The 27,198-nt window shown below is 45.0% G+C and overlaps 2 protein-coding genes across 6 annotated transcripts; one reads left to right on the forward strand and one right to left on the reverse strand.

Moving 5' to 3' along the window:
• Positions 1-26: 26 nt before the first annotated feature.
• LOC118504152 (protein FAM8A1) lies at positions 27-1,672 on the reverse strand. The gene is made up of 3 exons (XM_036038281.1): positions 1,093-1,672; positions 883-1,024; positions 27-721 (listed from the first exon to the last, which is right to left on the reverse strand). The coding sequence occupies exons 1-3, from the start codon at positions 1,481-1,483 to the stop codon at positions 265-267; spliced, it is 990 nt and encodes a 329-aa protein (XP_035894174.1). The 5' UTR covers positions 1,484-1,672; the 3' UTR covers positions 27-264.
• A 569-nt stretch (positions 1,673-2,241) lies between these two features.
• On the forward strand, positions 2,242-27,062 carry LOC118504156 (ras-related protein Rab6). 5 transcript variants are annotated; one of them, XM_036038289.1, is made up of 7 exons: positions 2,242-2,446; positions 3,042-3,516; positions 5,535-5,593; positions 16,969-17,128; positions 20,981-21,186; positions 21,265-21,331; positions 21,573-27,058. In XM_036038289.1, exons 2-7 carry the CDS (start codon positions 3,447-3,449, stop codon positions 21,638-21,640), a joined length of 630 nt encoding a protein of 209 aa, XP_035894182.1. In that variant the 5' UTR covers positions 2,242-2,446; positions 3,042-3,446; the 3' UTR covers positions 21,641-27,058. The 5 variants fall into 5 exon arrangements, with proteins under 5 accessions (XP_035894182.1, XP_035894178.1, XP_035894179.1 ...); XM_036038285.1 differs by having other exon boundaries at positions 2,269-2,636; positions 22,958-27,062; XM_036038286.1 differs by having other exon boundaries at positions 2,269-2,574; positions 22,958-27,062.
• Positions 27,063-27,198: the final 136 nt, after the last annotated feature.

Here is a 27,198-nt window from a genome sequence, read left to right on the forward strand (position 1 = left end):
TCTTCTGCTAGTAAGCTAATCAAGCGTAACTCTGCACCATAGCGGATTTGTATTTGGTTAACTTGAGGACGGTACGATCTAAATCTAAACGGGAGGGCGAGCTACCTACGCTCTAAACCATTAAAAAAAAACAAAACAAAACAAAACCGTCTTCCAGCCCTTGCCGGCCCTGCAACACCTGCTGCTGCGCTGGCCTTTGCTCTTTTGGTACGGGGTCAGCTTTCCACAGCCTTTAACATTCCGGTGCGTGTCCCCCCCCCCCGGTTAGCGCCGCCTTAGCACCGGATTCGGGTTGTCCTCCACCACGACCGTCTTCGTCATGACGTCGTAGATGGAACGGTTCTGCCGGAAGCATAGCAGCAGCAGACACATGGGAAAGAGGAAGGCTATCACCACATTCTTGACGGCGGCCCGAGCAAACGCGCGCACGAAGCTGGGCGTCGTGCCCGGGTACAGGAGCGCCCGCAGCGGCACCTGATTGCTAAGCAGGCCGGGCTGCGGTTGCGGTTCCAGCACCGTCACCGATTCGGCGTACACGATCCGCAAGCCCATCAGCATCTTGCCGGGCGTGGCGCTGCCCTGCGCCGTCCAGACCGCTTCATAGATGCACACCGCTATCTTGATGCCTATCTCGAGCAGTATCAGCTCCGAGGTGAACGATAGCAGCTCGGTGTAGTCTTCCTCGAACGAGCTGCGGATCGCGTCCAGGTCCATGTATAAGCTGGAAAGGTTAGACATGAAGAGGAATTGCGATAAAAACGCGCGATAAAATTTGCGACACATTTATCAATTGAGATTCGGTCCGGGGTTACGGTAACAGTTATCTAAGATCCGTCTACTGAGGCACGGTGCACGTGCGTCAGCGGCGAAAGTAACACTTACAGATCGATTTCGAATGCATCTATAAAGGCGAGTGTCGTCATTATCTTAAGCAGAAATATAATCGCTATATCGATGGCTTCGGCCGCAAATCGCTTCCAGAGCGGTGCAATCACGTACTCGTACCCTCCGTGGCGATTAATGGCTAGAAAAAAAGGGGCCCAATTATTGCTTCCGTTACTGGCCACCGCGCTGCTGGGCTACGCTCTCTACCATCGTCGGGTCGTGTAGGGTCCGTCTGTTCGTTCCGACCCCGGTTCACGGTGGCATTTTGGCCCTGTTGCGTTTGTGCGGTACCGGATGAATTCAACCCAGCCGCACTACTGCCGCCCGTCGTCGGCGGTATTCCGCCGATGAAGGATCCCATGTTGGGAGTGGCGGACGGTACACCGCCAGCATTTAGCTGAAACAACTGCGGATAGTTGCTCATCAGATAGTACGGGAAGTGGGTGTGCATGTGGGTTTGCAGCTCCGCATGGTACACCCATGTTCGCAGAAGATCGAAATAAAGCTGCTTCGATGTTTTGGTCAGATCGAGCTGTGGCACCTCCCCGTCTGGCGCGAGACTGTCCTTCTCTTTGATTGTGTCTTGATTTTCTGCCATAATACGTTTTCGACGCGCACCTTCACGTGGATGATCAGATTGAGGAAAAAATAAATCACGGCACTGTTTGCTGTGTCTGTTTATGGTGGTGTTGTGTTTTTCCAGTGCACAAATCTAAACAACTGACTCAGAAAACCAGATGCACAGTAGTTGCGCTGTTCGGTCACGCGTGAAGACGCTACAAAAAAGGAATAAAGATGCTACAATTTATGCAATATTAAATTTCTTTAGATTTATATTAAACTTCTTCATTTAAAAAAAATCTGATAAAATGATACATGCAGACTTCAAATTTTATTTCGGGTTTTTAAAACTTTCAAACTCCAAGTTCGTTTTGAGTACTGCGCGGTAAGCATAGAACTTTTCTGCTGCTTAAGCTTCTACAACGAGTTCGTGGTACCTTCATGTAGGCTTTATGTTGTGAACATGTTAAGGGCTTTTCGCCTCTGATTAAGATTCTCCTATTTTTAAATGATTCCTGGAGTTGTTTTATGCAAAAAAAAAATCTATTTCTCATCTCTGTTAAAATTTGTATTTGATCTTTGCAAGAGAGTGTGAGTGTGTGTAGACGCGGTGTAAGTTTGGTCATTTTATTTTCCATCTTTCAAAACATTTTTTTGTATTTTAAATGAATAAAAACGATGTAGTTTTTCATTTAATGAAAACAAAGCATTTGTTTTTGTATGATAATGAATTAAATAAATTAAACTGATTCCATATACTGTCAAGTACGATGGCCATAACGGCACCACCAGTGTACCGTCAACACTGGAGAAAGCTGTCAAAAAAGTGTAATGTCACCAGATTTTTGTCGAAAAAGCGAATGCAAGTTTTTCCGATACGCTAAAACAAGTAGGAGCAGCAGCACCAGCAGTAACGACCGCTTATTGTATTGATCTACAGCGACGCCCGTCTGCCGTGCCGCAACAAAACCATCCGGGGAAAATCCGGGGCTGCCCAAAGGTGCATTTGAAAGAAAATCGTAATCAAAGTGCTTTTTAGTGGCCTATCCTGGGCGTACCGTACCGAATCTGGGGTGGGAGGCCGCTGCTTTGATCCGCTGCTGCCGTCATCGTCGTGCGTGAGACTGGGTGGGTGTGTTTGTGCACGCGTGCTTCTGTGTACGTGCGTCTCGGCCGTGGCCCGCAAAACGGTAAAACATTCCAAGCGCATTTTCCTTTCCCGGAGAACGCCGTTCCCCTGTGTTTGGAGTGTGTTCGTGCGAGTGTGTGTGTATGTCTGTGCGTTAGTGTGGGTCAGTTGCTCACCCTTTCTCATACCGTGCCCGTGTAGCAGCAGCAGCAGCAGTCCGGTTGGTCACCTTTCCCGGAGACGATTGGCTCATCTGCGTGGCCCATCTACGTACACAGTAACCAGCTCACCAAATCGAACCCTGAACGGTTGGGTTGACCTGGACGTTTCCGTCGTGTCAGCTAAAAACGCATCGCGACAGCCAACGCAGCAAGCAGCGCAATACAAAGCCCTGACCGATTCCGGGCATACATTTTCCATACCTTTCTTGACCCAACGATTTTTTTTTTCTCTTGACGGCCCACAGGCCATTTTTCGCCCCGTAGCTTGCGGATAGTACAGTATATTTTTTTCCCTCTTGTGAGCTTCGTAAGGAAGAGAGCGGTGAAAGAAAGGTGCGGTTCGTGAGGCTCCCCCTCCTTGCGCCAGTGCCTGCCGATCGTGTGCTCCAGTTCCAGTGGAAAGTGTACGGTGATCGTTGTTTTTCCCCGTGGAAAAGCACCAAACACAGCGGTTTGGTGTGAGCGAGTGCGTCTCGTCGTGGTGTGCAATAGTGTGTGCGATCCCGATCAGCGCTAGTGTGTGCGTGCGTGAGTGTGTGTGTGTGTCTGTGCCCGCAACGAACCGTTGCCCCAAGTGGAACGTGGTACAGCGAGGAAAGCGAAGTAGCGAAGAAAAGCCAACAAAAAAACCACCCCGCCCCGGTCACACGATGTCGTCATCCGGCGATTTTGGAAACCCTCTGCGGAAGTTTAAGCTCGTCTTTCTCGGCGAACAAAGCGGTAAATATCTTCAGTTTTTCCTAACAGAAATATGCTATCATCCAGCGTTCTGCTTTGCTCATTTTCCTCCCATTGTATGCGCGTGTCGGGGTGTGTGGAAATCCGTTAACCTGCTTCACCCAAGCACAACTGTTCCTACAAAAAGCTACCTTGCTGAAGCTTTTCCCACTGCAAAGCATGGGAGTCTTTGATGATCGTGTTAGAAGAATGCTTAGCAACGGGACAAGAGCTTTTCCCTGTTTTTACGGGATGTGTGGGAAACGTCACAACTGCCTAACCGAGAGGATGTGCAAAATACCGATGGAATTTAAACGAACTCTACAGCAGCGGGCCACTGGAATTTGCCTGCGGAATGGCACTACTAATTACCCATTATTCAATCAGCAAAAGAGTCACCCCTGCTAAGCACTGGCTTAGATGGAAGATTTCCCCCAACATCGTACGCGTTGTGCGTGTTGTGTCCCGGAATTGAACCCAAAGAAAACCCGGGAAGACTGCGATATGTGTTGTACCTTCGTGTCTGGCACCTAGCAAATGATCTAGAAAAGCGGCCAGACGATGGAACGCGTTATGCTGGGAGGCTGCGGTACAACCGTGACCTCATCCACCCATCGCTTGAAGGTGAAGTCCGTACCACCGGGCATGCTTTAGGGACGGATTCAAAGACAAAGCCACGGCATCGTCCTGAGCATTAGATTTATTATTCATCATTGTGTCCATTTGGAGCATCAAGCTCTCGTCCACCACGTTTCACACGCATGGCGTCATGCACAGGGGCGTTACTTTTTTGTTGTTGCTAGCCAAGTCACAAAAGAAAGCTTTTCCAGCGTGTGATAACACCCTCCAGCTGAAGCACGCAACTGGGCAGAAGAAGCAACCCAAAAAGGGGAAAAATATTTATATTCGGAAAACTTCTCCATCGGGGAAGGTATCTGTATGTTGTTCTTTTCGGGGGACGGGCTTACGTTTCGGCTTCACGGACCAAAGAAAGCACCCTTCTCGGGCACCGAAATCTAATTCACTTATCACCGAAACATCTGACTTGACGGTTCTCGATTTACGGAATGTGGTATATGTGGTGTGTTTGAAGTGTGTATTGTAGACGATTTTCCTTTTTTTGTTTTGGGACAACTTGTTTTTCCTTCTACTTTCAATCCGTCCAGCAATCTTTCTGCGCCTTATTCTGCTTATTTATGTACATGTTTCGGGGATCCCAAAATGAGTGGAATGAGTTTTCTTACGGGAGAACATTCTCGGCTCACGTACTCCGTTCGGAAAGCGTAGAGAACGACGTAACAGACAGCATGAATCATGGCTCCCATCGTCTCCAGGGAACGTCCAGCGGCACAGTCACAGTGGCTGTATCCGTCCGTGGCTGCACGGGTTGTTGGGAAAAGGGGCTCGAAGCTGTTGGAAGGCCAACCACAGCGACACCGTACAACATTTTTACCATGTCATACCTGGAACGGATTTCAAGCCAAAAGGCAATGAAAAATTGCTCACCGAATCACCACCACCAGCACCGGTATTTGGTGTGTGGCGGCGTCGGGTGAACCCTGCGTTTTGGGGCGGGGGAGATGCCGGCCCTGAAAATGGGTACTTCACTTTTCACAAATCTTGTGTCCCCCGCTTGCGCGCCTCCCTCCCAACCAGGGTGCATAATCAAATTATGCGATACATCATCCCTGTTGGTTTCTCCCACGTCTCTTTCTCTTTCCTCTGGTCCATATCACACGTGCGTGCTCGTGTGTACATTTGTGATTTTTTCTCTCTCTCTCTCTCTCTCGGCATGTCTACTACTTTGTATGTATGATCACATGGTGTTCTCTTCTTCTTGTTTCCTTTTCATGACTCTCACCGGCATACGGATCTGTGCTGCCGCCTCTTCTACATACCCCCACCGCACGACCGATGCCAATGACGACGATGATGATGATGCTATTCACGGTCTGCTGGATGCATCCGTTGCGTGCCACCTACCGCTAACATACCTTACCACCATCCATCCTGACACACAGTGGGCAAAACATCGCTAATCACCAGGTTTATGTACGACAGCTTCGACAACACATACCAGGTAAGTGCCGGCAGCAACCCCCCTCCAACACGAGTGATGGGGGTAAACAGGGGGACGGGAATATAGAGAGTGTATAAAAAAAAGGACGTAAAGGTATGACCTCGGGCTCTGTGGGCAGGGATAATAGAATTTGACGTTGATGCTCACCAGAAGGAAGATCGGATATCGGTCGTGAATCATGCCGGAACGTAAGGGAACCGGAAGAGAAAACGCGAGAGAGACAGAGAGTTAGCGAATATTGGCCGACTCATAGGCCGTGTGGGTGTGTGGTCAACCTAAACCACCACCACCACCAAGCCCCATGCACGAGCTGTTGTTGACCCGTTATTAGTCATGCGACCTTTCCCATCTTTTCCCTTGTTTGTCAGTTCAAAAAAGTTTGATGGCATTTTGTCATCCATCAATTGCAGCTGGTTGTGATTTTTGGGTCAGATTGTCGGTTAGCTTTTTATGATGTCGGTTTTTTTTGTTATGATTTTCCGGTTCATACAAGCTGTTTTACATATTTTTTAATTTTATAGAATTTTGGGTTGTAATTCCTCCTATGCTTCCTATGTTAAGTCAAAAACTTTTATCTTTAATAATTTTTTTAAATATATTTTTTAAAGGAAATGGACAAAATTGAGGCATTTTAATATTACTCTTAAAATGTTCTAAAGCATCATATAGCATTTGATTGCAATTATGGGCTGAATAGGCAAGCAATCGCTTCTGATTTTTTTTTCGTTATCCCTGGAAATGGTGAGATTCTTGCTAACCAATGGCTATAGCTAACCTGATTTGTACTATAGCTTTTTTGTCCTATCTCGGCTTTCCGAAAGTCTTGTGATACCAAGTAAAACCGAACGAAAATAAGGGAAACCCAATGACCTACTATTCAACTTATCGTTGAGAACCATGGGTTAGAGCTTTTCTCCAGATATTCAAGTACATCCAGAACCTGTCGTAACCGTCCATGTCTGAGAATGGAAGGCGTGTTGTTGGCCATGGCCAATAGAATATTTCGTGCAATCCTTCGTTGAAGTATTTACAATTTTGCAATTTTTAGGGACATAAATTTATTGGCTAATATAATGCTGTTGCCTTAAGACTACCTGAACATTCCTAGGTACTTTCCCGGCTACTTCAAAAAGCCGTGAATATATTCTGAATATAGTGAAGTACTATGTACAGGTCTGATCCTGACCCTGACATAAGTAATCATGCTACTTCATGTTTTGCTCTGGCTATTCAATTAGATACCACGCTAACCTGATTCTTTATTCAACTGCTTCACTTCTTCAAGCAGAGGCACGTGTTTTGCAGAGGAAAAATAGCCGTAGCAAATTGATTTCTTTATAGCGCAACCCACTACAGTAGAACAACCCAGTGGCGCAATCCATCACAAAGATAAAGCATTCCTTCATCGGTAACCGAACGCCTGTGAGATCTGATCCATTTGAGGTTCGGTCACACTTGTACTTCTGCACCGCGCCATCATACCGTTCCATCTCGTATGCACCACACAACGGCGATCAATATTGGGCAGAGAATTGGGTTATAAAAATTGGTCCTTTTATCACATTCCGCCTCCCGTCGTCGGTCGTACAGTGCTGTGACGTGTGCGCGCCGGTGCCATTTCTGTGATGAGATGAGATGATGCTGCTGCCGTCTTCCCACGCCGAAACGATCCGTAACGGGGGCGCAATACTGTTTGCTGCATACAACGCCCACTACCATCTTCTCGATGGCATGGCTTAAGCAGCAAATGTCACCGCCATCAGTGGCAAGGACGCGTTTTGTAGAGTAAAAGCTATAAACTCTAATAGTTTTATATGGAGTCCAGAGGCGTAGTACTGTGGTAACAGGGCTCTCGAATGCACCGAGAGCAGGAACGAACGAACGAACTGTTTTATTTATTTATGTGGCAGTGTTGATTTTAAAAACAAAAACTAGGTTAAGCCTGTTGTTGCCGCACGTAGACGCGGCGAATGGACACATCTCAAACAACTGGTCCTGTTTTTCTTACAGCTTATAAGCGCGTACTCTGGTCTGCGAAGCGTTGCGTATCTATCAAAAAATTTATTTTTGTTTCTATCCCCCCAAACGTTCTGCCAGCCAAACTTCATAGCCGAGTAAAGTTTTCGACTTTTTGTCAGACAAACATAAACGAGGGGGGGAAAAAAGAGGGAACAAAGCGTGTGTGGTGGTACGTGCTGGCGCAATCAAGAACAGTGGTAAAATTGTATTAAAACTTTCCCAACCCGATGGACTTTTCTTTTTCTTCAAATTGACTTTTAACCACCCTGACGGGTCCCGTCCACGTTATAACGTTTCTACACACATCACACCAGGTTCTTGCCAGGTGCGTAATTAAGAGCAATCCAAACACTCGATTCGTTGAGTGTTCGGTTTGGTTGGTACGTTAGGAGAAAGAAGTAGGAGAAAATTAGTTAAAAAACTTTTTTTGTGCTCCATTTTGTTTCTAATGCTTCTGATGGTGATTAATCCCTTATTTGTGTACAACAAATAGAACAGCAAATTGGAAATTCTCATTCTTCGTCCCTGAATCACGAGTTTTCAACCGTTTCTCTTTGGTACATTTTTTCGGTTTATTGATAAAAATTAAAAATTATATCCAAATTTAATAACCACCCAATACTGTCAGGGGGATATGGTTTAAATTAACTTCAAGATGTCCCGTCTGGTCTGGTCTGTGCTAGGCCCCGGATGCCACTCGGTGTTTGGCAGAATAAACAAGAAGACCGCGAAACTTGCGCAAATTAGTCGAGCAATTAATTACAACTTAACCTAATTACACTCTTCTCACGTAATGTGTCCCAGCGAGACATGATGGAGTTCTCTCTCGCTTCCTGTCTGCCACCTCGGGCCTGTCTGCATTTTCCTTGTGTCGATTAGTGTAAATTAAAGGATTTCTTCATGCGGCAAATGACCGATGTTTGAAGCGTGGCAGGAAGGACTAGACAGCGCACTGTATGGGAGTATGGATTCCATCTTCGTAAACTGTCAATTTGTGTATGGGATGTGGAGAGGACAGGCTGATTACGGATCGCAGCGTCATTCTAGCTCACGGTTTTGATTTCTGAGGCTGTTGACTTGCGGTGGAATCCAATCACACTGATACAGACAGTCACTAGAGATAATAGATGTTTCGTGTTTAAATTAAATTATGGTAGGAATTGTAACGGATTGCGGAGTCTTTGCTTAAACATCTTAAGAATTAGTCATGAAGTTTATATAAGCTTTGATTGGCATTCAGGTAAATCACAGCTCAATAATCACCCGGATGGCTGCCACGTACCCTAAAACGTCCAAGAAACTGATGACGAATCCTGCGTCACCTGTTGAAGGTTTGCCAGTACGATTGTGCCTCTTTTTTTGTATTTGCTGGCGATAAGAAACGGTGTGAAGGTTTAGGAAAAGTATTATTCCACAGTAAAAGAGGCCAGCGCTGATAACCACAACTGGGAAGGGTTCGAGAGAAAGAGAGAGCCAGAGAAAGAGTGAGGTGTGAAGTGGTTGTGCTGATTCATGAAGCGTGTTAAATAATGTCTCTACCTACCAGTTGCATTCGATCGACGTTTTATGTGGGGAGTGGGCGCAACGCGTAAGACATATTTTCGACCATCGGACAATGCGTAGGAGAGGACGTCCAGCTTTGGCCAACAGGCATACTGAGATACTCTGTAGCATTTTAATGCCAAAAGTGACAGGCTTTGTTTTTTTAGCGAACCTGTACAATGCTATGAGTAATATTCTTACGATTTTCGTTAAATCGGTGTGAGTGTGTGCTTCTTGACACGCGGCACCCCATCATAAACGCCACGTCAGAAACCACCCTCAATTGTAATTCATTAGCACAACTTTATCATGCCCTCCACATCCCTCCCCACGACGGGTGGGTTAGGTTCTAAAAAGCTGGTTTTGTGTGTCTCCTCTTTTTTTTTCAATTTTATAGCTAACGATGGGGGTGCGTTCGTTTGTGATTTCAATTAGCATAATACTCCGAAAGCTCGTGATGTAACTTTATTTTTTATTTTTTGGTGCTCAAGCATTCTCTTTCCAAGTTCCAGTTCTCCAGCTCGTTTGGTGAGAATGGCAGACAAAACGCGATTGCAAGTGTATGAAGAGTAATTTGCCTTCTCGCGCCAGTCAAGCAATTGAATCTTGAATTATTCAAAATGTTTCCACCATTTTTTTTTTGCTCACCCGCGCGCCACCGGGTGTAATAAACTTTAAGCTGTACAGCACTACCAAACATTCTGAGCTACCTTTTGCCAAGAAGAGGAGGGGTGGGAGGGGGTGGGGGACGCAAAAAAACCTCATCAAAGCAAAATTAGAAGCTTGATGAGCTTTCATTTCATTTGATGTGCTATTTTGCTTTTTACTCAGGCCAAGCTTGGCTTATATATCCCGGCATGGTCATGTTTCGGATTACTCTCCCTCTATCTCTCTCAGCCCGGTAAGATTGAACGATAGTAGGTATAATGTTCGCTTTACGTTCGGCAATTTGTGTGTGTGTGCAATTAATACGAGCCAGCTATTTATTTCGGTTTCAAATTCCACACGATTCTCTGCTCGCGGTGTAGTGCGGATTGCAGCATACCGGGCGTCGCTTCGATTCCGCAACAGCAGGACCCCATATTCTGTTAGTTTGTAACGGTTGTAAACAAATTTATCACACGACACGCAGGTGAAAAAAAAGGATACATTTCATTTCCTTTTATGCAGGGTGAGAGATTCCACCCAGAATAATATGGCGCACGGCTTTATGGAGGTGTGAGCAGATTTTTGTCTGCCGGGTGCATAAAGTATAAAAAAAAATATGGAAAGCTCTTTTTTATTCCTGGTAGAAAAACACAACCATCCTCAACCCATCCGGCACACCAGGCAGGCGACATGTGTAAAAAACGCGTCGATTGTGGTTTGCATTCTTTACATGCGGTGCAGTAGTAAACTCAAACCGCGCAGTACAACAATACAGTCCTTTAGTTCTGCAGTTCTGCAATTGACGCTTTGTTGTCTCCAGTATATTAACCGGGCGCCCGTGGAAAGAAAAACGGGAAAAAGGAAATTTACACTGTGCCATGCAAATGATTTTGCTCGTAACACACACACACACATACAGTGGGGGGGTGGCCTCTTATCAGGCTAGGGAAAAGAAATGGATCGCGCGTAACCATCAAGGGCGCGTCGGGCTCTTTTCTTTTTATGTCGAAGGAAAACAGCACACCCACAAAGGAAAAAAGGTTTACAGCCACACGCCATCCTTAAAAGCCTAGCGAGTTCGTTTCAGTTTATGCGATACGGCCCGCTACCATCACCGGAACAGGCGGCGGAGGAGCAGCGTTGTTTTCGTCTTTGCCATCGTGACAGAACCGGAAGCGAGAGGTGGTTTATTGGCAAACAATTTTCACTACATCAGCGTACCGTAATGTGCTAACATTTAGGACAGACAGACTCCTCTTTATTGGGACGATTGGGAGGGGTGGAAAAACTTAGGATCGCCACATATTTCCGTACATGAGCCTTTTATTTTGTTTCTCGTCTATAATCATGTTCTATCAGGAGTGTGAATAAGTTCGTGCGTTTGCAGTGCAGTTTTTGTTCAGAGCCATCAATCTTTTGTATGAAGTTTATGGTCACAATTCCCATCAGAAGTAGGTTGAACGGTGCAAAAGTGGCCATGTTGTTTTTGGGAAACGGAAAACGTACAGGAGCAACATATAAGACCGAAGATCAAGAATTGAAGACAATGCTCGATGAAGCTCGAAGTTCCAGCTTTCACATCGGACTTGCGAATGCACTCAGTCAGTCAATTTTGCTATCGTTTAAAGCATTTTTCCAACGTCCAAAAATCCTAACCACAAAGCCTGTATGGTGTGCGAAGATCATGTTGTGCAGACGTGTCAAATATGCAGCTTGTGGACCAAATCCGGTCCTGGAATCCTTTCAATTCGACCCAGTATACAGGTCAGACATTCTACCATTCGGTTTCCATCTCTTTCCTTCGATGCAACATAGCCTCTAATTGCTAAGGACTCAGGATCGATGCTTAGAAATGTGATCATGGACCAGACTTTTTTCTTGATGGGATTTATACTTTGCCAAAAAGTAGTAATTAGCGAAGGGAAATACTTTGAACACTGAAAGCGTAACCAATAAATCATGCATTTGCCATAAACAAAACCACAGGAACTTATTTATAGGCCTGAAACTTTTATTACTTACAGCCTCTTACTGTGCTGTGCGAGTAGGATTTATGTTCCGAGAGCGATAAATGGATTTAATATTCTCCTCAATCCAGCTCACCCATCATCCAGCAAATGTGAATCATTGCGGGTGTTTAGCGAAACAGCTTTGTGTGTGTGCTAATAACTTACTTTTTATCCTTTCATCTTTGCGCCACACATTATGTTTCGAGTGGTGGTAGTCTGAGAGATGTTTCGTCTGCCACGCGTCCGAAACAGCAACAGCGCCGTGTTCCATCATCTGCCGTACCCTGCCAACCGACCCTCATCAAGAGGTGTACTGTACACTACCCCTGTTCGATTCAACGTTTCTTCCAGCACCGTTCAACATCCGGCCAAGCCAAAGCACACACCTTCCTTGGCTGGGAATACATAATGTGTTTGTCTGTACAGAATTTTAGCGCACTTTCTGTAGCACACCGGGCAATGCTAGAGTTTCCCATTTCACTGGCCGGATGCGATGGGATGAAGGAAGTGTGGCAGTGGACATTAAAACACAAAAGAAGTGGGCAAGTCTAAATGAATGTTTTCCCCACCCGAAAATGCTTCTCATGCGTACATAATGCTGGTCTGTTTTTCCGTCTTTCACTGCTTGTTTTTTGGGAGAAAAGAAATTTGCTGGGAAAACTTTGGCGGACGTACGGACGACGTAAATAATAATTCATCCGGAAATCTCGGCTCCCTCGCCTCGGTGTTATGGTTGTGCAGGGATAGAATTTTTCTGCCGCGAACAAGCTGTCGGGGCAGTTGGGAGGTAATTTTCCGTGTCGGTGGGCTTTTTGCGGTTTTTTGCTTCAGATAAACTCTAACCTTACAGCAGGAACGTGTCCAGAGGGCGCCGGGTTGATGTACACGGAATCATTAATGTTAGCAGCCCGATTGTTTGGCGGTTCGTCCTTCGAAAGGGTCGGGTTGAAAATTTCGTAGCTAATTTTGAAAACTTCTGGTTTAAACATTCGTAAGACTGGTTTGAGTTTCAGAACAATCGCTTCCAAACACTCTCTGTTCCATTGCGTCCTTACAATAAAACTTCCTTGAAACGGTTCGTTCAATCGTAATCGATCCGCCATGGTTCGTGTTTCGTGGGTTGCCGGTTTTAGAACCGCTTAACTTCGCTTTCGATCAGTGACGTCCTTCAGACAATAAAGCGCCACCCCAACAACGACAACCCACGCACGGTGCCACATTCATCACGTCCGTCGGTCGGTTGGTTGGTTGGGCGGCAGTCCCTGGCAGAGAGAGAGAGTGATGTGAAATTAGATCATTAAAATGTATGCGGAGACATGATGTCGCCCCACGCAAAGTGCAAACCATCGACGCTGGCAACAGTATTTCAATGGCCGTGTACTGACGTTACTCTCGAGCGTTGGGCAGCAGACAACGGTGCTGGTTGATGAGGGGGAGGAGGGGATTGTGACACAAGGTTCCGGACATTTTAGCAGCTCAATTCCGTTCCTTTACTGGTACGCCGGTACACTCCGGTGTACCGAAAAGTGCCCTGCAATACAAACACACACACGAGAACACACCGGCATTGTGTGACGATGGGTTGACGGTATATCGAGATGTACTTGCCTGGGGTGGGCTTGTGCGGATTCGGTCTTATGTCATACATGTGTGTTAGCTCACACAAAAGAATTGCATTGAAAGGCGGCGTGGCGTGGGTTTTAGAATTTCTAGCCAAGCAAGCACCTTACACTGTTACAGAAGAGAAGGCAAGGTTGTAGTGCCTTGGGCCGGCAATGGGCTAAGAGCAAAATTGATGCGGGCAGGAGATGACGTTCCGGGAGGTATAAGTACCATTTTACGCCCTTTACGCACAATGGGAATCGAAGCGTGTGGTGGCTGATGATTGATCAGCTCCGAAAGGAATCAATTTGTCTGGCGACAAAGAATCGAATCATATTCCATTTCCATCCACCATTTGTCATAAAGGGACATGTAAAGCGGAGGAATTGGCACGCTTTTTTGAGGAGGTTGTTGGAAACGGGATGAAAATGTGTTAGTCGAAACGATAATTGGAGCTCTTGAACCTCCAGTCATCGAAGTATGTGACACAGAGTTATGGGGGGATGTATCAAAGTCGAAGAGTCCCTCGATGATCTGCAAAAGAAGGTACGTAATCCGAGCAAGACTTGAACCCCGGACCGAAATGCCAGCCTGACACTACTAATCGACCGAACAAACCTACCGTCTCTCGCCTGGCATCCTTGACTTACGGATGATCTTAATGGAAAGAACCGAATAGCCGTCACAGCTCTCTTCGAATAAAATTATTCTGACAATTGATCAGACTTCTCCTAGGGTGGTCTGGTGGCCGAAGAAGTATCACACGGTAGCCCTAATTCCGTCAGGATCGTCTAGCCGCAAGTAGGACTGACTATCCGGCTATATGGTCTACAAGGTCCAGGCAGGCCAGTAATGATGGCAATATCTCTGTACACCTTCAGGCCTCAGATCTCTGTAGGGTGTCGCTAAACAAGAAGAACATATAGGTTTTTGTTGCTTCATCACGATCATCTCTGATTTTTGTGTTCTTCTTAACCTTTAGCCTAACGACCTCTTAGGTCATGCCTGCTATTTCTGGCTCAGGAGACTTGATGATACCAAATAGTTGGATAGTCAGTTGGATACGATCCCCGGTCGTGTCGTATCAAGACCGGCGCCGTTATCGACTCCACCACCAGGCCGCCTCACGTTCGTGATAATTTCCAACCAATCTTGTCCAGCTTATTTTAAGAATAATACATATTGCTTCTTGCTCTGGTATTCAAAACTATACCGGATGGTCTGAACTGAACATGTTAATTCAAATTTGGCAGACTTAGCGAGTGTACACAACTTCCCAAACTTGTCCTAAATACGAACAATTTATAACCTCATCGCTCCCTCAAATTGAAGTTATATATACTTTGGTGGACTTGTTGAACTCACCTGATTATTGAACGAAGGGTTTTGTGAAATGAATCATATGACTTATCACTATCCTAAGGATAACTTTAACCGAAATTTTTATATTTTTACCACGTTGTCACGTTTTGCAACAGCTAGCGTTATCGTTATGGATGTATCCCCACGGATGTCCTTTCATTACGTTTGACCTACATGTGTTGCCCCGCTCCCGGCAAGGATGCCCATGTCCAATAAGAAAATGTCGTTAAAGCGCATTTCGTTCCAACGTGCGCCGGTACCGATGGAACCAGAATAGTGGAGGTGTTTTTTTTCGGTTTTATTTATTCAGTTTATAACTTTAGGATGCATTCCACGGTCGCGCACAACAGTGCTCACCTCCCGCACGCGGTTTCTTCCCAGCCCGGCCCAAAGCATAAATGTGCAAGCGCAACACGAATGTGGTTCTTCTTTTGTCAAAAGCACCCAGTTTGTACGGTTTATGTTTGTGTGCCTTTTTTTTTTTTTTGGAGGGGGCGTTTTGGTGTGGTTTGTGCACGTGCACCGGCGGGATTTTCAAGTGAATTTCAAGTTGTGCCAACCGGGAGGAGGTGCACGTTTACCCAGCAACTTCTGAAGTGGTCTGTCGTCCGGTGGTGCTTCTCTCAACGGCAAGGAGTGCAACCGAGCCAACCCGATGGCATCAAGTTTTACGTTTGCAACTTAACCTCGGGTTCGATGCTGTGTGTTGAACACCCATTACCTCGTCAAAACACAGTTCGAGGACCGATCGGTGGTCTGTGTGGTTCTCGTCTGTGACGACCATTTTGCACCACCACCACCACCATCCGTTTCTTTCGATGGTGGTGTGTTGCCCGGAGGAACAATTTTCCAATTTTATTGCAGTCCACGGGAGCAAAATCGCTCCAAGGCTTCGGGTTATTTATGTCTTGGAGTTGGGTTTTCTGCAAACAGCAGCCCGGAATGATAAAACGGGTAAACAGGCTCATTAAACTTTACTCGTTTTTGTTGGTGACTGGCTTAGTACATTTAAATGCTTTGAAAAATATTAAAATGAGAGCTTTTATTCACTTTTTAATGAATTAATCATTTTCGGACGGATCTTCTATGTGGATATCACTTGCAAAAATTACACCTCTTCAATTAAACTCATTTTACGATGGTCTTAAAACATCCCCAACAGACCTATTGCTGTTATCAACCCCGCGGGACAAGTGTTTTCATTATCCGGCAGCTTCCAGTTCAAGGATGAACGGTGGCTCTTACATCTAACCCCAACAGCAGACTCGCTCGCCTGTTACTCATTCATATTAGATGATCCATATTTATTTGTACGCTACACCGGCGCCTTGAATTTTTCCCCGACGTCTGGACGGAAAGCAGTCAACGGTGTGGAAGATCAGAAGCAGAAACCGACAACACCCCTCACCTTAATATGATGAAGTCAAAATAAAACGCACACTCATGACGACGACGAGTTGCGTTACGAGAACGTTACCTTCGTCTGGCACGAACACAGGACAACATCCCCCTAGTAGTCGGTCAGCTGGTTTGCTTGCTGGAAGGTTTGAAAGCCACCGGGAACACACCATCCGTATGATGACGCCATCGATTTGGAAGATTTATACCTACCGCGGCCGTTTATCGATCCGTTTCGCTCTCCGTGCCCAGGTCTGCTCGAGACGGCTTACTTTACGCTTCTCCCCCTGACGGTGTGTGTTTGGGCCGTAAGGGCGTCCAGAAATGATACTTTAATAGTTCCCATCGGGACCGTTCGAAAGGTCGAGGGAAGAAGCGGGCGATGTTATATCTCCGCACATCCGACACGGAAACAGATGAAAAACCCCTGCGGCAAATGTGGACCATCTTGTGCTGGTGGCCGTTACTACATCACACACCACCAGCATCAGACAGGGCCTGTGGCCGTTGTCTGCCGTTGGTGAAGTGTTGTCATAATTGACTCGGTACAGTTTGAGGGCGATTGATTGAATTGGTTTATGGTGCGCGCGTGTGTTTTCCATAACTTTAACCCACGATATGCATACAGCGATACAGCGGCTCCTCTTCTGGATTGCACTCAACATGGCGTAGAATAGATGCTGATAGGAACATACATTACACGCGAACGTTTTCTTATCGACCACTTTAGCTTACGGGTTATGGAACTTGCTTCATCGATACTAACGTTCGTTTTTTTTCTCTCTTTCTTTGTAGGCCACGATCGGTATAGACTTCCTCTCGAAAACGATGTATCTAGAGGATCGAACAGTGAGATTACAGCTGTGGGACACGGCCGGTCAGGAACGGTTCCGGTCGCTGATACCATCATACATTCGTGATTCAACCGTAGCAGTAGTGGTGTACGACATTACAAGTAAGTATGCACCCCTCCCCGGGTATGTCCGGTCGGTCCGTCGGCAGACGCCTTTGTGGAGGAAAATCTAATGAAACGACTTTTACATATGTGATCCGATTTAGTACCGTGCTTCAGTCCCGACCTCTCTAAGCGATGAAGATGGGTTACAAGATTTGGATCTACCACCACCATAAATCATGATACCGGTACCTATCGTGCATTTTTGGGCAGTGCACAGAATGACATGAATCACCCTTGTATGGGAGGATGACGTCGCTTAAAGCCTGTCACACTCTATTATTCCGGTTGACCTTTCCAGCCTGCGTTGGCGACATTAAGCAGAGCCTCCGTAGCAATCCCGCTACTTCTTGGTTGACATTTTCCCGTTTTTTTTTTTGTATTGTTTACAGTGTTCCCTTATTCGGGGAAGAAAACTTCACTCATCCTATCCAGCCCACTTGTTGTTGTGTGCGATGCAATTACAACCGTGCGCCTGTTGACATTAGGACCGCTAGGTAGGGTGCGCGTGTTGTACATCCAAAGATTCCGGCGGACTTTCTACAGCGTCGATCCTACTGTTCTGGCTGTAATGTTGCCACAACTTGTTACAGCTTGCGGTGGGTGTGGATTCAATCCAGAGAGAAAAATGAAGCCTTCATGACGCGTAATTGCCAAACAAATCGGTTGCTTTGGTGTGGCCCGTTGGCACTTGTGCTGCTTATCAACGTTGACACAAATTAGCTTTGGTTTCGAGTGGTACTGTCGTAACTGCCGCAGTCAACCACCGTGGGGCCTCCTGCAGCGATATTTCTGTATCGAGTGTATTTGTCTGGAAAAAGTAGTTCAGCAATGTTGCGTGTCTGGTGTGATGTAGGTTATAGGTTTTTGCGTTACTTTTATTATACAGTAGGTTCCTAGCTTAGTTTATAAATTTTTTGTTGCGGATTTGTTAGCCTTCCACGTATTTTTTCTGAGTCGGGTAAGGCTAACGCTTGTAATCCCAATGCCCAAATCAGAATCTGTGAGAAATAGATTATGTCCGAAGCATCTGTAAGCATGTGACCAATGGATATGGACAACCTGACAGCGTTAGATACGCTTTCAGTTAATCGTTTCTACATATGATGTATTTGTAAACATGCTTGTTCTCAGTCCTGGTAAATGTAAAGTTATCTCATTTGCCTCGTTTATCCCTATCCCTATACCAGTCATGACTTATACCGGGACTCTTGTAACCAAGTCTCAGTCGTCAAGGACCTCAGAGTTCGGCTGGATTTTGTTCTCATATCGACTCCCCGACAATCACTTTGGAGTATTGAAGCGTTTTGGCTCTAGGACCTCCCTTTAGGCCTCGATGCACTATTCTGCCCACTTAGTACACTTTTCTGCTAACTGTCTGCATGGCCTCGACATTGACCATATCGAGGGAGTGCAGAGATCTGATACAAAGTTTGCAGCCCGATTTAGGGGCAGGATTTGAGCTACATTCCTGAAATAGGACGCAAAGATCCTTGACTTAACAACATCTTAGGTCATGTCTGCCATGTTTGGCTTACTAGTCTTTTTGATAGCAAGTAGTTAGATAGTGATTCCTCACTATGGAGGACGGTCTTATTCTTGCAACATAGCCTTCATTTAACATCCTTTCGTTTCCGTCTACTATACACTCCCTAGACTCCTATCTCAGATCCAAGAGCCTTTCGTTCGAGAACCCGTGTCCAAAGAACCTCGTTCAAAGAGCTTTATCCAGGAGGTTCTCGTCCAAGAGTGACCTCTCTTACCAAGTGGCCTTGACTACGAAAAAACCTTACAATTGAAGAGTCTCATCACTCATGCGCTATAATTATAAATTTCGTTGCTCATTAATTGCATACCTTTGTCCTCAATAGTCTTGGAATTTAAAACAATCCAGCTCAACATTAATCTACCCATATTTCTGTGATGATTTTTTAAAATGTTTGCATCAAAGAATTAGGTGTCAATCATTAGTGTCGCCCATCAGCGCCTAACGTGTCAGGGGGTCGTGTCCCCCTTTATGCCGTTTATTAACCTGTTGAACCAAATGTTCCATATCGATACTGCGTCAATATAGCTGTTTGATTTTCACACCCTTTTGGGCATTCGACCCGGCGTCATACAGTTTTATTAAATTTATTTTCTCCCACACCCGCTCGATTGAAAGTGAAACCTTTACCCACAGCACACGGGACACGTGCGCTCCGCGTTGGAAAGGCAATATTGTCAAAACTTATCACCGCTGCCACGCTGCCCATCGATGATAATAAATATATACACCGAAACGCACGGCCCGATTCAATTAGTCCGTGTGATTCAATCCGTCACGCGTCAGCAACGGTCTCAATTTGGTGAGGTTTACACTCACTGCAGCCCGCGTGTTGTACTCCTCCATTGCGCAACCATCAGACGACGGTTCGGGCTGACCGGAGTGTCGGATTTTTTTATGACTTGCAGTTTTCTTCCTTCCCCGATCTTTTCTATCGCGCTCGTTGCTCGTTCGTTTCGGGGTTGTGACGGGAAAACGGTGGATGAATTTGTCATATCGAGGAACCACAAAATCATTACGCGATTTGTTGAACTGTATTGCACAAATGTGGATTGCTAGCAGCAGCGAGCCTGGGGGCCTCCCGCCAAGGTGGTGAAGCGTGTGCACAATTTTTCCGGTTCGGCCGCGTGTGACTCGTATGCAATCAAACGATTTTTAGCGAGTGGGCTAAATTTTGCACACGATACATCATGCCCTGACCGGCAAACGGTCAATGATGCACTCTGCTTGCTAAGTTCACTGCAGTGCGGTTTCCGAATCGATTTCCGTTTCCGGCCGGCGGCGGTTAGGTTCGAGATTTTTCTTTCAATCAAGCTCACGGTTTTGCATTCTACTGCTCTGCTGCATAAAACGGATGAAGACGTTCGAGAGAGAGAGAGACGCACATTTAAATGATGTATGTGTGTGTGATACAAAAACCATCCGCAGGACCAACCAAGCTCATGACCGACCAGGCGCCTCCATCAAATTGACGTTAGCAGCCCACAGGAATAGGTCCATTTTGTTGTGTACTTTAGTGACCTAGGAATAATGATGGGCAGCAATCGTGCCATGCATTAGCCGCTCCTGATGAAGCTAATGCAAATGGGGATCGATGCAGGAGGATCGTATGAATGGAAATGGTAATGAAAACCGCCCTTTTCTCACGGCGCCTCTTGTTAGGGTTCTCTTCTGCTCTCCATTGCCGGCCACTGTTATTGCTTTATCAAGCGTCACTGTTGCCGGCCATTTGTCTGTCTTCTCTGTTAATGAATGCAGAATGAAAGGAACCTTTTTTTCGATTTGCGTGAGATGTGCTGTTTGCAACAACGTGGCCAAGAGAGCGAGGTTTGTCGTTCTTACTGACAAATAGGTTTCATTGGTTCTACAATAAAATAAACACAGGAAGAAGAAAGATAATGGGTGTCATCGATTTTTTTGAAGTATATAGGTTACCGTGCACACACGCCATGTTTAATTGATTGCGCTTCTGTAAAGGAATCGACCAGAAGGCTAATCGTCAGTGTCTTCCTTACAGGGTTTCTCATGCTATTTAAAATTTTAAATATTAAACAGTATATCAACTAACTACGTAGTATACACAAGCTGCTTGAAGTTTGTCTTCCCTTATTGAGAAGGGTTAACGAGGTTGAACTGCATATATCGACGTCGGAATAGCGTTTGTATGCTGCTGACATATAGGGGCCTGAGAAACCCTGTATTATAATTTTGCTCTCCTTCTGTACGCACAATTGCGAACTACTAAATCCAAATTTCTAAGAGCTTTACTTAAATTTTTTTTTTTGTCTGTTTCAATTTCCTTTCAGATGCGAATTCATTTCATCAAACTTCGAAATGGATCGATGACGTGCGAACGGAGCGTGGCAGCGACGTGATTATTATGCTAGTGGGAAACAAAACCGATCTGTCCGACAAGCGCCAGGTGTCGACGGAGGAGGGCGAGCGAAAAGCGAAAGAACTGAATGTAATGTTTATCGAGACTAGTGCGAAAGCCGGCTATAACGTTAAGCAGGTACGGATACGAATCCGCTGAGAAGATGCGCATCGTCTAACTGTCTGTGCTTTGTTGTCGTTGTATTAATCGTTTTAGCTTTTCCGAAGAGTGGCCGCCGCCCTGCCAGGCATGGACTCGACCGAGAACAAACCACCAGAAGACAGTATCCTTTTCGTAGCGAAAATGGCATTTAAAAATTTGATTACAAATCATATTCATCCGTCCTGTTGGAGGAGATTCGTTTCCAACATTTTTTTTTCCTTTTTTTTCATTTATTTGCTCCATTTGCTAGCTTGGTTTTACCATGAAATGTTCCGTTTTTTTGTCTTCTAATTTTATGTTTCATTGGTTTAGTTTTGTTGTTTTCCTTAACGTTTTATTTTCTTCCCTTTCCTACCTATCAGTGCACGAGGTTGTGCTGAAAGATTCGCCGAACGAAACAAAAGACCCGGAAGGTGGCTGTGCTTGCTGAAACGATCATCTCGGCCTCCATCTGCTGCTGCTACGGCTGCAAACATCCCAGCCGCTGCAGCAACGATTGCAGCATTATGCTAACCCGCTACTATTATTGACTACAACAGCTACTACTACTACTACTACCACCACCACCACCATTACGGCTAATACAGAACGACTGCAAGGACGGCGTTTACGATTATGATAATGATAATTTCGGCTTATTTTCGATGTTAGCCAGCGCGGTTTGGCGTGGCTAAGGACAACGTCTAGAGACAAAAGTGACTGGGTGACAAGACAGTGTTGAGCGTTGACCGCCACGTGCGCATTCGGTGTCGTATATATGTGTATGTGTGTTTTGTTTTTTCTTCTCCTTGTTACACCTATGTTTTTCGACCTATTTATTTGTAGCAGACAGCAACAGGGAGAATGCTCAGCTCACAACTATTTTGTAAGCGGACGTCCACACGAATGTCCCGCGATACACAAAATACCCCGAGAGACAACAGGTGCTGTGGTTTTGATTAGTGAACAATATTGAACTGGTCCAATCGGCACTTTTGGCGTGGCTGTGGATTTTTATTCCATTACTCGATTTTTGTATTTCCTGCTCTCCCTGTTCCTTTCACGCAAATGGACGGTGCGCGCGTAATTATGATAATAAATGGATATAGTTCTTTTTTTGTCCTGTTTTTTTTTTCACCACGTGTAACACACTGCTCTACACGTTACACGTACGACAACCGATTTTGCAATACCCGGATGTGTAATGGATGAATGTAGTGCTAACGAATTAATACAACCAGCAATATGATTGTACATTAATGTTCCAATCCTCCAACTTATATAATGTATCGGTTTTTTTATTATTATTATGATGATTATTTTATTTGCTTTGCACAACCACCACACACACAACCACATACAGCAGCCTCCCACATGTTAACCGCAAGACAAACCCCGGAAAAATATTCCGTTCGAAAAACAGAGAAACCCCTGCCCCGACAGTGAAAGCATAACAGCAGGACGTATTCCTAGACAGAAGACAGGAGACAGACTGGTGGTGTGTAAGACTCTACTGTAACAATGAGGGGTCGTCACTTACTTTACTCTTACTTATTAACGTTTTTAAGCAGTAAGTTGTTAGTGGAGTAATAAACCGCAATGAAAGCCTTAAACTTTACTCTTCTTCACGGTTTTTTTTTTTCTTCTAAAACTATTTAATTTGCTTTTCACTTTTTAAGTTCCTTCGGTACGAATCACACTAACCCCCACATACTAATGGTCCTTAACCCAACCCGAAACCCCACCACCACTAACGCTCTCCTTTCAGCCGTCGATCTGCAAACTCAATCGTCGAACTCGGGCGATCAGCAGGATTCGGAGGGTGGCTGCATGTGTTAAGCCTTGGTGCGAACGCCACAAAGCAAAGCGAGCAACCTGGATGAGAGGAAACAAACTGATACTTCTAACTGTAGAGCGTGGGCATGTGGGCGGCATTTAAAATGGTTGGCTGAATGGTGAAAAGCAAGATGGACGATAGCAAGTGTGTTAGCTGCTAGTAGCCGTATTCATTTTACTCGCCCCAAAAGCACTCAATCGCAACACACGCATAACGACGCCCGCTGGAAGATGGTTTTGGAAGACGCCTGTGAGTTGCAATATTTAGTTTAATGTGTTGGTCAGTCCCTTCTTTTCCCTACTTGCTGCGCCCTACACTGCGCGGAAGCATGTTGTGCAAAGATGATGCTTTTTGTGCTTGAAACCAATCCCATAGACAGAGAACAGGCAACAGTGCTCTCGCGTGCTGAAAAGCTATGTCCTGGCTGTAGAACATTGAGCATAGAGAAGAGTGAGAATAGAGCGAAGAGGCAAACAAAACAAAAACCGAGGATATTGCAGAAATAGTAGCTAGTAGATGAAAAAAAACGGCTTAAATGGGTACTCGGTGTGTGTGTGTGCAAAAGGATGGTCTTAGGACAACAGCTCGGGCAGAAATCTTAATACTATGTGAGAGAAAAAATTACGCAAAGCGATCGATTCAATTAGCTAGTGTAGTAAGCGACAAACGGCGAAACTACACACAAAACGGGCATGCCAATATGAAAAGTGAGACTTGAAAATTGCGCCACTAAATGGCCAAGGACACGGTGTAACAAAAAAAACGAAGGGGAGCGAAGTAGAGGATTTTAGTATACTTAGTGTGCACTCACCTGTCAGTTCTCCATTTTTTTTTAGTTGAAGATCACATTCCACCCAGGTCCTCTTATGGATGATTGTTAAACTATAACAAACAAAAATTGTTGTGCATGATTTGAAGCATAAGTGAAATGCTTTTCTCGCGTGCGGCTTTTCTTCGCCGTGGCACTGGTAAAGAAAAGTGAAGCAAAAAAAAACAAATGCAGGGTTTCACAGACCAGCTATAACATTGCAACACTATATGGCAACAGCATAAAACGTTTATTCGACATCGTATATGGAATTCAATCTTATTAAATCTTAAAATTTTATTTTTATTAAAATTAAATCGCTTTACATGTTTATTGTTTATGTTCTTCTTCTTCTTATTTGGTACCATAACCTCGAAAAGTCTCAGCCTGCCATCTGTGGCTTTCCTTGTCTTGATTTTACCCGTAGCTGGATAGTCATTCCTACCTAAGGAAAGGCGGTCTGGATAGGATTTGATCCCCGATCACCGGTTCCGGATATTTTACGGAGTTGAAAGCCTGTTTTCTGATGTTGAAAAGAGTTAACAAGGTTGAATTGCATCTACGATATCGAATTAGCGTGTTATGCTGTTGACCTATAGTGTTACAATGTTGCTACTGTCCTGAGAAACCCGGCAATGCGCATGCCAACGCAATGTTCCACTGCCTAACCGTCATCCATCGTAACCAAAAAATGCATGCTCTTTCATCCATCATCCATCAGCCGAAAGCACCCGATAGGAGCGCGGGCACCGCTAAGGAATTAGGAATTAGCAATTGTGAAGCATCGGGGGAGAAAATGGGGAGGGACAAATCTAATCATAAACACACACACAAACCTAACCTAATCAATGATGATGATGTGTGTGTGTGTGCAACAGCGTGTTGTTTGTATGCTGCTTACAGTGAGCTTTCGGTGGCAAGGAATCCAGCTATACCCCCTCGGCAGATGAGCGAATTGATGATGATGATGATGTTAGTAGAAAACTGCGGCATAAATATTAGATAACGTAACTAAGAAGCAAACAAAAACCTAACAGCAAGTAAAGTGGACACGAAAAACGCGCAACAATCACATATTATTGCACTCAAAGGATACATCTACACACGGAAATTCCCACACGAACACACACACGCATCACACCGGAAAAGGAACTGAACGCTCGGAGACGTCAGGATCAGCAATACTATCCTCGCACATTAATGCTGTAGAACACAAACAATCATGAGAGAGCTACCCATGGCAGCGTGTCCGTAGTGAGAAGCAATGAAACGACGGCAAGTATCTTCAGCTTCAAACATTCAATTGAAGACCTAACCTCCTACTATTACCTTAACAGCCGAACGGCAGCTGGTAACGTGTGAGGCGCCATAACGTTTGCATTAAAAAATACTCCAACTTTGCACGACGATGCAGTTAAACAGATGATTTGTGGATGCATCGAAGAAGAATTCTACAGAAAATTCTTTCTGAGCCTTGATCACGTTCAGTTCCTACTGCGTTTTGGGTCAGATAGATTGATTGGATAAGATCAGTGTTTAGAAGTGAGCTGAAGAGTTTCCGGGACGCATCTGAGCGTCCTCTTCTATAGCCCTCAATAATTTGAGGGCTCTGAGGGTGCTCTTCTATAACTCAACACATATTTCACTACCAGAACCAAAGCCTTGTTTCACCGGGCAAAATCCAAGTTGCCTGTTCCTAGGGGCCTTGTTCAAAGGACTTGCTCCAAGGGGTCTAGTTCAAGGGGCCTGTTGCAAGGAGCCTGCTCCAAAGGGACCTCGTTTTCAAAAAGTAGCACGAAGTAGCTCTTTGACCTCACGAGATAGATCTTTGACTTCACGAGGTAGCTCCTGGCACTCTTCAAGCTCTTCGCCTTTCGCTCAGTGAGCGTGGAGCTACCAGGAGGCCTCAAGTCCCACATATTAGCGAACAATTGCCCTCTTCTCTTTAAAAAGAGCTACTTGCTGAGTTTTGCCCAGAAATTCTATTGACCATTGTCGAGATCAGTTAGGAGTCTCTTCGATCGACAATGTATCCACCGTTAGAACCACCAGCTCAAAAGGATGTTTTCCGAACGATAAAACCACCAGACAATTGAACCTTGATTAACTCGGGTCCTGTAAAGTTCTTGCAAAATTAGTCTATTTCTTTAATGCATACGTTATAACAAGCGCACATGGTTTGGCATGCCCCACACACGGAAATTGCGCTCAGCTCGCATGGAAAAGAATAAAAGTTTTTTGTTTAATGCCCCATGATGTAAGGAACAAACAAAGAAAGGGGAAAACCCTAACAGAAAGGAGTAAAGTGCTAGTTAGTAATAGAACGAGCATGTGAGGCAAAATGCTAGCAATAGTGCGTTCTGTTCATTGTTTCATCTACTACACCTTAATGAATTTGTACATTTGGCTCGGTTTAGGAACGATACGGCGATGAACCAACAATATTGATACTATACCTTTCTACACGATTTCAGCAACTATTTTAACAAGAAAGCAAACCTATGGAAGACTTTAAGCTAGAGGGATTATACCAGCGATCGCGTTTCAGGGGTGATCATCCGGTGATCACAGAGAATACACACGCGGCAGCGCATAAGCAGCAGGAGCAGCAAACATGGTTCCGGATAGCTACATTTTCCCCCCTCAGCCACAGTCTTACCGACAAAGAATAGTTGAATTAGGCTTTCCTTTCTCTATCGCTCTATCTCTGGATGCCAGGGAGGATTAAATTAAAAAAAAAACAAACACACACACTCACACACTCTAGGGAAAGGCAGGCACTCGCGGATATGGACTCGCATACCGAACAACCGTTTAAAACATGCAGGTGAACAACAAACTAGCATAGCACACATTACATATTTATCACGCATTTTCTCATAAACAAAAATTAAACCAAACAAAACCAATCGAAACGATCGCAAAAAAGGGTCAAATTATTAGCGGAGAGTGCAGGCAGATTTTAGCTGGTGCTGGTATGGGCGTTTGGCCGGGGTGCTAATAAAGCTCTGCTGCTACGGAAAAAAACTATGGATGAGTTGTAGGAAAAAGGGGAAAAACATGGGAAAACATAACAATCAAATGACACAGCTCCCGCAAAAAAAAGGAACCAGTTCACAACCCAAACCGATAACTACACAACACAACAGACACACTCCCACTCCAGTGGGATAACACATCCATATTAGTCGCTTTTCATAGTTAAAAATAAAGAAATAAGAAAATGAAGTGTGATTTGGTGTTTGCGATTGTTTGCAAGTCTTTTTTAACGTTACCCTAACTTCCCTTGATGATTTCGATTTAAATAAATTAACAAAACGTATGAAGTTCGTAGCGTTTCATTTGAAACTGCTCGACTCGGGAC

Source organism: Anopheles stephensi, chromosome 2, assembly GCF_013141755.1.
Source record: "Anopheles stephensi strain Indian chromosome 2, UCI_ANSTEP_V1.0, whole genome shotgun sequence".
Classification (NCBI taxonomy): Eukaryota; Metazoa; Arthropoda; class Insecta; order Diptera; family Culicidae; genus Anopheles; species Anopheles stephensi.